Below are 11329 nucleotides of genomic sequence, written 5' to 3' on the forward strand. Positions count from 1 at the left end.
AGCCGGAAAAAGACTTTCCGGGTTTCCGTCGCGAGGCAGGGCCACAGCGGATGCCACAACGAGGCCCCTCCTCCCTACCGAAGCCTCCGAGAATCCCAAACAAACCCCACAGGGACACGGTGACGCTGCTCCATGGAATGCGCGGGAGCCCTCCAACACAGACACCACCCCTCTGCTTCCGGCCTTTACAAGCACTGCGGCTGCGCAGCCCGGGCCGGATTGGACGCTGGAGGCTGCCTCCGGTCAGTTAGCGACGCGATTGGTCGGAGCTGGATGACGTCAGAGGCGGAGTCCGGGCCGAGAATGGGGGCAGCATGTCGCCCCTCCGCTTTCTGAGCGCCCGGCGGTGGCTGAGTCCGGCTATGAGCTGGTTAGTTTTGGAGCCCCGACCCCCGGGGAAGCGTTGGCTGGTGAGTGCAATGGGTGATGACGTAGAGGCTCCCGGGCCTTAGCTCCAGTCTTGCCATTGTATCCCGGCCTAAGTCCCCCAAATTCCTCCTGTCAGTTTTCTTATCTAGAAAATGGGTCCAACCCTAGACCGGCACGAAACTTAAGGAACTTCGCTGCTGCACCAGCCCTGCCCACTCAGCCTTCTGGAGTCTTCAGGGGTTTCTGGGCGCCTTCTTCGTTCCCCTTAACCCATCCTAGCCCTGTTCTGCCTTTTCCCTTCTTTGAGTCCCAGGGGACGTTGTAAGATCCCGGGTGGCGAGCGTTGTCGGGCGTCAGTTTCCCTGCTTCCGCCCGCAGGTGGCCGGTCTGGGGAACCCTGCACTGCCTAGCACTCGGCATAGCGTGGGCATGGCAGTGCTAGGGCAGCTGGCGCGGCGGCTAGGTGTGGCGGAGAGTTGGGCACGCGATCGGCGCTGCGCCGCCGATCTCGCTCTTGCCCCGCTCGGGGATGTCCAGGTGGTCCTGCTCCGGCCGCGGCGGCTCATGAACGCCAACGGGCGCAGCGTGGCCCGGGCCGGTGAGTTGAGGATGCCAGGGGTGGGCTGGCCGGAAGGGTGCGGGGACCAGAGATGGGGACTCTGGTTGTGACAGATTCACCGGTTCACCTACAAGGGTCTGTTGAGCTCCAGTTGCCTCATGGCCTTGGGTGCTTATAGGGGCTTTATATGCGTAGCAGGGTTAATTGTGGCCCCTCCTATGGGAGTTGGGACAGTGCCCCTCTGGGCAGAGCAGGAGTAACCAGAGCCACCTTTCCCTGTGCCAAGCGGAGTTGTTGGGGCTGACTGCAGAAGAGGTCTACCTGGTGCATGATGAACTGGACAAGCCCTTGGGGAAACTGGCTTTGAAGCTAGGGGGCAGTGCCAGGTGAGGCCCTGAGTTGGTTGGGGGTGGGTGGGGATGCTGGCCTCCCAGCTGACCCAGTCTGTGCAGGGGAGGGGCTGTTCTGACACCAGCCTGGGCAGGGAGGGGTGGAAAGGTGCTGACTCAGGAAGGCACTAACTGTCCTTCCCGTATCCCTTAAAGGGGCCACAATGGAGTCCGTTCCTGCATTAGCTGCCTCAACTCCAGTGTGAGTCTGTCCCCCTGTCCTGCACTGGGTTGGGTGGGCCAGCATGGGTCCCCAACACACCTCACCAAAGCTCCCTGGGCCCCTCTGGCTCCCCCACAGGCAATGCCAAGGCTTCGGGTGGGCATCGGGCGCCCGACGAACCCTGAGGCGGTACAGGCACATGTGCTAGGCTGCTTCTCCCCTGAGGAGCAGGAGCTGCTGCCTCTGTTGCTGGATCGAGCCACCGACCTGCTCCTGGACCACATCCGTGAGCGAAGCCAGGGTGCCCCAGCAGGTGTCAGCCCCTGACACCAGTGTCCATTGCTGCCTGCCTGACTACAGTGTCCAAAACCTAGCCACGGCCATAGAGCTGCCACACCAACCTTGGAATCCACTGTTTATACACCGTTCTCTGGGCTGTTCTGGGGAGCCTACAGATTAAAGGCAGGGGACTGTGGCTAGAATGGTCCGTTTCTGGAGTATGGGGTTGGTCTTCTTTCTGTGTCCTACTTGGGGCGTAGGAGAACATCAGGAAGACTAAACTTTTTGAGCCTTTTTGGAGAACTGGAGGCATGGATCTGTAAGATTAAAGATGCCATCTTGGAAGCTGAGGCCTGATCAGGAAGATCTCACCCTTTCCCTGTCAGTGGCAGAAAGGACAGTTGTCTCCCTCCCACATGATATGTGGGCATGCCTAGTCCACTGGGGCCTGGCCACATCTTCAGCCCGTTTTACACGTGGGGAGGCTTAGAGAGCTCTGGCCACATCCCCAAGGCCACACAGCTATGGCCTAGCAAAGCCCCACTTTGTTCCCAGGGCTGGCTGCCCACCTTTTTGTTCCTGGGGTCCCTTAGCACCCTTACCTCAGGGTTGCTGTGTGATTGGAAGGTCTTCATGCGGGTGACATGTGAGAGTAGTCTGAGGTCCTGGGGGTTAGGTGGGATGTGGCCCAGACGAGGCACCAGGCCTAGATCCCCCAGCTGGGAGGTGGTGATGGCAGATAGCTGCTGCAGCAGAGACCCAGCCTTGGGCAGCTGGATGTTGGAATGGCTGCTGGGGGTGGAGGGAATCACCTCCATTTTACATATGAGGAGGCTGAGGTTCAAAGAAACTTGGGAGAGCCAGATTTCTAGTCCAGGGTGAGGTGGGCCCCTGGATGGGCCCCATGGCTACGTCCCTTTGCCCTGCTCCTCATGGCTACCTCCTCTGAGTCCATGCAAAGCCATCCACTCACCTCTCCTTGGGTGGGCCATGGGGCTGGGACTCCTGGCGGGGACACACAGACATTGGGAGTCTTAGAGCCAAGGCTGAGCTGAGCATGGCCAGGAGTTGCTGTAGCATATCTTTGCAGTGCAGCTGGAACATCACATCGAAGTTGCCGTCCTCTTCTTCTGCATGCATCTGCTGCAGGGGCAGGCGGATCAGGCCCACAAGGGCCCTATTACCCGTCCTCCCCTAGGAGACTCCAGTCCCAGACCCCTTTTCCCCCAAGGTTCCCTGGCTATGGTGGGATACCCATTTTCCAATGGGGAAGACTGAGGCTTGAGGCCTTTTAGAGCCTCAGAGAAGGAAGTTAGCTCCTTTGAGACCTTGGAGGGATCTTTGAAGACCAGAATCAGAAAAAAACAGACTTGCCAGGAGTATCTCAGGGGCAAGAGGGACCTCTGAGCTGGCTGTGGCCAGCCTCTTCCAGGTAGCCCTGTTCTCTGCAGATAGCTAGCTTCTTGCCTGAACCTGCTTCCCTCATGCCCTCCCTTGCTTCCTGCTTACCTGCAGAATGTCCTGTAGGAAGGAGGTGGCCTGACCCAGGGACACCTCCAGGCTGGCCCGAGCCCTCTGTTCTTTGGCCAGCTCCTGTTGCAGCCGCTGCACCTCAGCCTTCTGCTGCTCCAGCTGCAGGCTCAGCTGGTCTCTCTGGCTCCTAGGCCCAGACTAGGGATGAGGGTCAACAGCTTTCCCTTCCCCGGGCTGTGGCTGTTGCCACCTGAGGCCATGGGCCCTGCCATTTCTCTGTAGCCCAGGGTTCCTATCTAGCCTCAGGCCTCAGCCTATCTGACAGGGCCTCAAGAGAGAAGTCACAGGCCCAGAGTCTGCGGCCAAAAAGGGATGGGCTCAAGGTTGTACCTCCACCTATTTGCCCTGCCCCCATCCTCCTAGGCACACCTCTGGGCCTCACTGTCGGTCTGCAGCTGCTGGAAACTCTGTTCCTGGTGTCTCAGCAGCAGGCGCAGCTGCTTGGCCTCTGCGATGCTATGCTGCTGCTCCTGGCACTTCTCCGTCAGCATGAGGATGATCTGTGGATGCATGTGGGTAGCTATGTCCAGGCCCAGTGCAGGCCCTCCCTAACTCTGTGCCCCAGCTCCACCTGCTCCCCAGGGCTCAGCTCCACTTTAAAGCAGATAAAGAAAATTCAGAGCTGGGCCCAGAAGCCTGAAGTCCCTTTCTACAGCCTCCACTCCTATAGGGTTCCCTTCTGCCATCTGTGGATGAGGGCTCACAGGCTTACCTTCTGGTGGCCTATTTTGTGCCTGGCCATGACCTTCTGGGTGCTCTCCAGCACCTTCAGCTGTTTGTACAGCTCGTCCTGGCTGCCTTTGAGCTGCTCGTTCTCCTGCAGCAGCTGCACACCTTGCCGGGACGTCTTGGCCAGCTGCAGGGTCACGCTGCTATTCTCCTGGATGGCCCGCTTCGTCGTCTCCCACATCTGGTTAGTGGCTACCTTGCGGAACTCGGTGGCCACCATGTTCACACGCTGAATGATCTCTTTCCTGAGTCTAGTTAGGAAAGTGGAAGGACAAGGGGGTCAGGCAGGATGGGCACAAGCCCCGGGCACACCCTCTGTAGAGAGTACTTAGGGCAATTAAAAACCTCTGTGTTCTCCCCCCCACCTTTGGAATTTGAACCATTTAAATATGGTACCTATTAAATAGAATTTAAATCACCAAATCAAAAGGAAATAAGTGCAGAAGTCTCCAGTGCCAGGGCAAGGACTCAAGGCTGGGACCTTACTCATTCTCTCCCCCCACAGAGATCACCCTCCAGGATTCCTAAGACAGTAGGGTTGGAGTCAGTCCCCTCAGAAGCTGAGGGAGGCTGAGCCCTAAAGAATGGGATGTATGGGCGGCGCCTGTGGCTCAGCGGGTAGGGCGCCGGTCCCATATGCCGGAGGTGGCGGGTTCAAACCCAGCCCCGGCCAAAAAAAAAAAAAAAAGAATGGGATGTATATGGCCCCAGCAATGAGTCTCCAAGGGCCACAGAGGGCGCACCCCACCTGCCCACCTGTCCTTGTCCAGCATTGATTTCCTCTCCAGGTTGTACACATAGTCCTTGTATTCGATCTCCTGCTGCCGCAGCTGGTCCTCCAATAGCTCAAACTTGTCTGTGAGCTCCTCTTTCTGCAGCCTGAATTCCTCCAGGGCCGCAAGCTTTCCCGCTGGCCCCCACAGGGCACAAGGCCTGATGAGGGGCTGCCTCTGAGGGCAGGGCTTGGCAGGGGCAGCAAGGCCCCCAGGTCCCTGTCCTTCCTGCCCCTCCCCATCATGCTTCCTGATTCCATGGGGCTGCCGGCCCATGCCATGCCCAGTCCTGGGCACCTTTATTGTCTTCATCTAAGGTATCCTTTGTCCTCCCCTCCATGAATCTTATGAAGCCTTGTTCAGGCTCCATTTCCCTCAAGAAGCTCCCCTTGATACACCCCTCTCATGAAAGGAACAATGACAACAGCACCTGAATTTGTACACTTCCTCTGTGAGTAGTGCCTCTGGGCCAGGCACTCATGCTATCATTTGAGCCCCAACAATCCTTGCCAGCTGGGTGACCTTGGGCAAGACACTTTACCTTTTTGAGGTGCTTCCTGATCTATGCCTGGAACCGTGGTAATTTTTCCTGCCTTGTCAAATCACTGGGATGATTAAGGAAGATAATATGCACCAAGAGGCACATCGCTGTGGCTACTCAAGGTAGCCACCTTATCCCTGTTTCACAAGTCAGAAAACTGTGGGTCAGAGGGACATGCTTGCCTAAGGTCATATACCATCAATGATAGAGCTGGGATTTGAACCTTGAATCCTGTGCCCAATTGTGTGTGCCCACAGGCTTGCGGGCCAGTCCCCTCCTCACCAAGGACGATGTTCTCCGTGGTGAGCTGGTCCTTGGTCTCCTGGAACTCATGGCGCACCTGGGCTAGCTGTGCCTCGAAGGCATCCTTCTCCAGCTCCTTGGCCAGCTGAAGGCTCTGGAGCTGTTCATTGAGGTCTGCAATTTCATCTACCCGCTGGTTGAGTGTGCGCTTGAGGAAGGCCACGATCTCCTTCTTGTTATTGGCCAGTTGGTCATACTCCTGGCGGAACAGCTTCTCCTGCACCGCCAGCTCATCCCACTTCCGCTGGTACCTGGGGCAGGGATAGGCAGCAGTCCTGGGGTCATGCTAGGCAAGTGCAGCCTCTGGTACAGCTGGGCCCACTTCCCCAGCCCCTTACTCCCATAAAGGACCATATAAAGTTCCTCATGGTCTGAATCCAGCCTCGTATCCTACTGTGCCCCATGATTGGTAGTTACAACCACAGCCCACACTTGTGCTCAGCTTTTTATGTTCATTACGTCACTAGACAGTAAGCTGCCTGAGGGCAGAATCTTTATGTTCACAGATATGAGTCCAACACCTATTCCTGGTACCTAGCAGGTGTGCAATGTATATTTGCTAAATCTTCACAACAGCCTGTAAGGATGTAGGTGCTATGATGATTATCCCCCTTTACAAATGAAGAAACTGAGGCTCGGGAATAAAAGAAATTCCTAGTTAGGGCAGCACCTGTGGCTCAAAGGAGTAGGGTGCCAGCCCCATATGCCAGAGGTGGCACGGGTTCAAACCCAGCCTGGGCCAGAAAATGCAAAAAAAAAAAAAATTCCTAGTTAGTAAATGGCAAAGATTGAACCTGAATCAGTCTGACTCCAAAACCAAGGCCTTTAGCCACAATCCCTGCTGCTACAGTTGGCCAGCTTTGCACCCCTCCCTAACACTTCCACACTTCTGAATCCCAAGCCTCTGTGCTTGCTATCTGCCTTCCCCTTGTCCACTTAGTGACCCTGGTGTTGCCATGTCAGTGTACCCTTCTTGGCCTTGAGCCACATTTGCAGCCCTCTCCTAGGTGCCCTCCTGTAGGATGGCCCTTGTCCCACTGTGAAGTAGAGACCTGATAGAATGCCCTTCTCCTCCAACTCTGTATTCCCAGGGCCTGGCAGAAGGCTTGGCAAATAGTATGTACCCAATAACTGTCCACTGAATGCTTTTTTCCTGAATATAGCCCATCTGATGTCTCAGCTCAAGGGAAGTCTATGAATTTTAAAGCAATTTAGTTTTTTTCTTTGTTTTTTTTTTTTTTTTTGAGACAGAGTCTCAAGCTGTCACCCTGGGTAGAGTGCCGTGGCATCACAGCTCACAGCAACCTCTAACTTGGGCTTAAGAGATTCTCTTGCCACAACCTCCCAAGTAGCTGGGACTACAGGCACCCGCTATAACGCCCGGCAATTTTTTTGTTGCAGTTGTCATCGTTGTTTAGCTGGTCCGGGCCAGGTTTGAATCCTCCGGCCTTGGTGTATGTGGCTGGCGCCCTACCCACTGAGCTATGGGCACCACCATTTTCTTCAACCAACTCCTTTAGAATGGCTACTGCATTACACACAGGGCACTTCAGGGATGTGGAGCTGAATGACCTGCTTTGTTGGATCCCCAGCTGTTTGTAAGGAAGCAGCCTGATGTAGGGGAGTCGGGGAGGCCAGGGCTTCCTTCCTGGTACCTCCTCTTTCTGGGGGTGGCTTCCCCTCTCTGAGCCTCAGTAACCCCATCTATGTGATGAGGATGATATTAGGATCTCTCATGGGATTGTAATGGGGATACAGTGAACATGCTATAAGGCTTGCCTGGTGCACTTGGAGGACTAAATATTTGCTGCTGGTGCCTCACAGCTGGGAGGAAACTATTGTATATTTTTATTTTTTTGTGATTTTTTTGGCTGGGGCTGGGTTTGAACCTGCCACCTCCGGCATATGGGACCGGCGCCCTACTCCTTGAGCCACAGGCGCCACCCTATTGTATATTTTTAGAGAGAGAGTCTCACTCTGCCACCCAGGCTAGAGTGCAATGGCTTCATCATAACTCGCCACAACCTCAAACTGCTGGACTCAGGGGATCCTCCTAGTAGCTGGGACTATACTTGTACACCACTATGCCTGCCTTTTTCTTTTCTTTTTAATTTCAGCTTGCTTGTTCATTCTTCGTTTGAAGAACTCTTTTTCTTTGTTCATTTTCTTCTTCCTCTGGCGGTGCTCTTTCCCATTGTCTCCCCAGTAGCTGGGATTACAGACGCCCACCACAATGTCTGGCTGTTTTTGATGTTGTTAGTAGAGACGGGGTCTTACTCTGGCTCACTGCTGCTCATACTGGTCTCGAACCTCTGAGCTCAGACAATCCATCCGCCTCGGCCTCCCACAGCGCTGGGACTACAGGCGTGAGCCACCACATCCGGCCTCTTTTCTTTTTTCTTTTTCTTTCTTTTTTTTTTTTTTTTCAGACAAAGTCTCACTATGTCACCCTGGGTAGAGTACCGTGGCGTCATAGCTCACAGCCACCTCAAAACTCTTGGGCTCAAGTGATTCTCTTGCCTCAGCCTCCCAAGTAGCTGGGACTACAGGCACCTGCCACACAGTGCCTGTCTATTTTTTTTGAGATGAGGTCTCACTCTGTCTGGGGATGGTCTTGAACCCGTGAGCTCAGGCAATCCACCTGCCTTGGCCTCCGAAGTGCTAGGATTACGGGTGTGAGCCACCGCACCCAGCCCTGGCTAATTTTTTTTTTTTTTTTTTTTGGTAGAGATGGGGGTCTTGCTAAGTTGCTCAGGCCAGTCAAGAACTCCTGGTCTCAAGCAATCTTCCTAACTTGGCCGCCCCAAATGCTAGGATTATAGGCATGAGCAACTATACATGGCCTGAAACTGGTTTTAAAAGGAGAAAAATGATAGGCAAGTGAATATGTCTCTAAATGAAGAGTAAGAGGATCACTCCACCACTATCTATGTCACACACAAAATAGGCCCTAAGATAGAATGAGACAATCGTGGAGGGGGAAATCAACCTTCCTCATTTACATCTCGGAAACTGAGGCCCAGCACAGAGAAACAACTGAGCTTGGCAACTGGGTAAGTCAGTGGGACACAGGCATCACTTCCAGAGGGCAGAGAGGACCACGTGGTCCACCTGCCTCCCATGGGCCACCATTTCCAATTCACCCTACTGATTAAACTCCACTTTTGTAAAGAATGTGATCCACAGGGCAGTAGGGCAGGTGGGAAGTGGGGCTTGCGAGGTGGGGCCCAGGGCTTTGGGTGCTGAGAAAGGCAGGGAAATCCATTTACCCTCCACATCTTTAAATCTCCCAGTGGCACCTAATTCGGAAACTGAGCCTGGGGTGAGGGTGGGGGCTGGACATCCCCTGGAAGGGCAGAACACAGGTCTAGGGCTCCTGGCTGAGCCTGCACGGTAGCCCCCTGGGAGTGGGACCTCTGACCCAGTCAGTGCACCAGCCTCAGGGTCACTGAGCCACCCACCGGGCCAGCCGGTCTTCCAGGTCTCGTATCTGGATGTGGTAGAACTCCCGGGTCTCCTCGGGCAGCGGTGTCTCCACAGGCTTCAGGGTTACAAGCTCCTTCTTACCCCCTTTCTTCCTCTTGGCCTCAGGCTCCTTGATTGCCTTCTTTTTAGGAGCCATGGCTGATGGCAGCCACAGCTCCAAGGCCCCTTTAAGAGTCTGGTGGTTGCTAAGGAAGTTGGTCTCATACATAACAGTCTGAGCAAGTGAGGTTGGGCTTAAAGGGGCCCTGCCTTCTTCCTGCCGGTGCCCTCCCTCCAAGGCAGTCAGCACCATGGGGGCCCCGGTGGCATCTTAGTAGGCAGGGTCCTAGGAATCACCATCCTGTCCCTTCGTGCTGACCAAAAGGTGCAGGCCCAGAAAGGAGAGGGCCTCCCCAGAGGTCCCCAGGACCAGAAGAAGCCGGTCACCTGGCCCCCTCACCCAGGGAGTGTCTTCCCTAAGGCCTCTGAGATCCTCTTTGAATTGTTTGATAATGCAGCCACACAGCAAAATCATTATATCTGCTTCGCCCAAAGTGGGGTGGGAGGATAGCATGGGAAGAAATGGATGTTTTGTGTTGGAGGTTCCCAAGCTGGGGTCCAGGGATGTCCTTGTCCAGAGGCTGGTTTGGTTTTCTACAAAGCTGAGTGGGAGTGGTCCATCCACCTGAGCTGTCCCCAGGCACATTCAGGCCCATACTGGAGCTTTGGCCTGGGTGGCAGCACCCTGAGGCTCCGCAGCAGGTGTCTCACTGACACCTGTGTGTCTCGCCAGGCCCCATCCCCAGCTCTGGTCTCAGCCAGTTATGCCTCTTGGGCTGCTCTGTCCTCACCAGCCCAGACACTCCCTGGGACACAGCCCAGGTCCTGGTCCTTTTTGTCTCTGTCGTTCCAGGGCTTGGTACTTAGCAGACATGGCTATAGCTATCGCGCCACCCTGAAAGCATGGTCAATAGATTAGGGGAAGCTCAGTAGCACTGCAGCAAATGTGGCTTGTTCTGAGCAGCTAGATTTTTGTAGGCTCTGTGGGGTGGGGGTGGTGAGGAGAAGACTTCAGGGCATGGGAAGGGGTTAGAGCCATGGGAAGGTGGGGGTTTACTGCTGGCAATGAGCCAGGTTGGAGAGGTGATTGGTGACGTTTGGGCTCAGTCTGATATCCAGTGGGACCTTGGGCTAGTGGTTTGGACTCTCTGATCAACAAAAGAGCAGGGAGACATGCCATGGACAGAGCAAGACTTCACATGAAGAGCACACAGTGCAGGGATGTGGCCAGAGATGTAGGGAAGCATTTGGGAGTGGCAGCCACTGCTAACATGAGCAAAGCAAGTCGGAGACACCAGCCTGCTCTGTGCGATGGCAGCCTCTGGGATTCCCAGCTTCCCCGTAGCCCCAGCCTGTGGCAGTCCATCTTTCCCAGGGTGTCTGTTCCCTGCAGGCTGGGGTGGCTCTGGGAGGGCAGAAACAAACGTGACTGGCAGAGGCAAGAAGCCCCCATGACTATGCACCGGCTTCAGCCTTTGCACACTCATGAGGTCAGTGAGCGCTGCCTGCCTAGAACTGCAGACAGCAGAGACAGTGAGGCCCCTGGGGACAGGCCTGACCTGGTGCCCCTTCAGCCCATAGCAAGGTCCCCTACCCCTACAGGATATTGCCCCTCCCCCCACTGGAACAGCTGCCCTACAGGAGTCCAGCCCAGGCAAAGTTCCCCACGGTGTGACCAGCTGTCCTGATGCCTCCCCTGGCCTACCCCTTTCTGCCCTCTGGTCCTTAGGGCCCAAATTCTCAGCTACACGCCAGGAGCCCATAGAACTGTGTTTTTTTTTTTCAACCTGTTTTTATCTCACTGAACACTTGAACCTATAGTTAAACTTCTGCGGCACACTTTAATTATGTTGATCAGAAAAAGAGTAAAAAAGAAAGATTACACTTACTGTGCTTTGAACTTCTTTTTTTTTTTTTTTTGTAGAGACAGAGTTTCACTTTATTGCCCTCGGTAGAGTGCCGTGGCCTCACACAGCTCACAGCAACCTCCAACTCCTGGGCTTAGGCGATTCTCTTGACTCAGCCTCCCAAGTAGCTGGGACTACAGGCGCCCGCCACAATGCCCGGCTATTTTTTTTTGTTGTTGTTGTTGCAGTTTGGCCGGGGCTGGGTTTGAACCTGCCACCCTTGGCATATGGGGCCGGCGCCCTACTCACTGAGCCACAG

The 11329-nt window shown here is 55.0% G+C and overlaps 2 protein-coding genes across 2 annotated transcripts; one reads left to right on the forward strand and one right to left on the reverse strand.

The window, feature by feature from the left end:
• The first annotated feature begins 168 nt into the window (after positions 1-168).
• Positions 169-1955, forward strand: PTRH1 (peptidyl-tRNA hydrolase 1 homolog). Its single transcript, XM_053563350.1, has 5 exons — positions 169-410; positions 748-967; positions 1215-1314; positions 1474-1519; positions 1619-1955. The coding sequence occupies exons 1-5, from the start codon at positions 315-317 to the stop codon at positions 1805-1807; spliced, it is 651 nt and encodes a 216-aa protein (XP_053419325.1). The 5' UTR covers positions 169-314; the 3' UTR covers positions 1808-1955.
• On the reverse strand, positions 1940-11031 carry CFAP157 (cilia and flagella associated protein 157). The gene is made up of 9 exons (XM_053563336.1): positions 9100-11031; positions 5618-5889; positions 4778-4931; positions 4005-4272; positions 3662-3792; positions 3269-3419; positions 2733-2902; positions 2362-2551; positions 1940-2076 (listed from the first exon to the last, which is right to left on the reverse strand). Exons 1-9 carry the CDS (start codon positions 9414-9416, stop codon positions 2005-2007), a joined length of 1725 nt encoding a protein of 574 aa, XP_053419311.1. The 5' UTR covers positions 9417-11031; the 3' UTR covers positions 1940-2004.
• Between the last annotated feature and the right edge of the window lie 298 nt (positions 11032-11329).

This window comes from Nycticebus coucang, chromosome 2, assembly GCF_027406575.1.
Source record: "Nycticebus coucang isolate mNycCou1 chromosome 2, mNycCou1.pri, whole genome shotgun sequence".
NCBI lineage: Eukaryota > Metazoa > Chordata > Mammalia > Primates > Lorisidae > Nycticebus > Nycticebus coucang.

Bases quoted from the DNA above. Each gene is read 5' to 3' on its own strand.
- PTRH1 (XM_053563350.1), top strand. From the start codon at position 315: ATGTCGCCCCTCCGCTTTCTGAGCGCCCGGCGGTGGCTGAGTCCGGCT. The intron at 968-1,214 runs GTGAGTTGAGGA...CCCTGTGCCAAG, and splicing joins GCGCAGCGTGGCCCGGGCCG to CGGAGTTGTTGGGGCTGACT. The intron at 1,520-1,618 runs GTGAGTCTGTCC...GCTCCCCCACAG, and splicing joins TTAGCTGCCTCAACTCCAGT to GCAATGCCAAGGCTTCGGGT.
- CFAP157 (XM_053563336.1), bottom strand. From the start codon at position 9,416: ATGGTGCTGACTGCCTTGGAGGGAGGGCACCGGCAGGAAGAAGGCAGG. The intron at 5,890-9,099 runs GTGGGTGGCTCA...TCCCTGCCCCAG, and splicing joins CTGGAAGACCGGCTGGCCCG to GTACCAGCGGAAGTGGGATG. The intron at 3,420-3,661 runs GTGTGCCTAGGA...GTCTGGGCCTAG, and splicing joins ACCGACAGTGAGGCCCAGAG to GAGCCAGAGAGACCAGCTGA.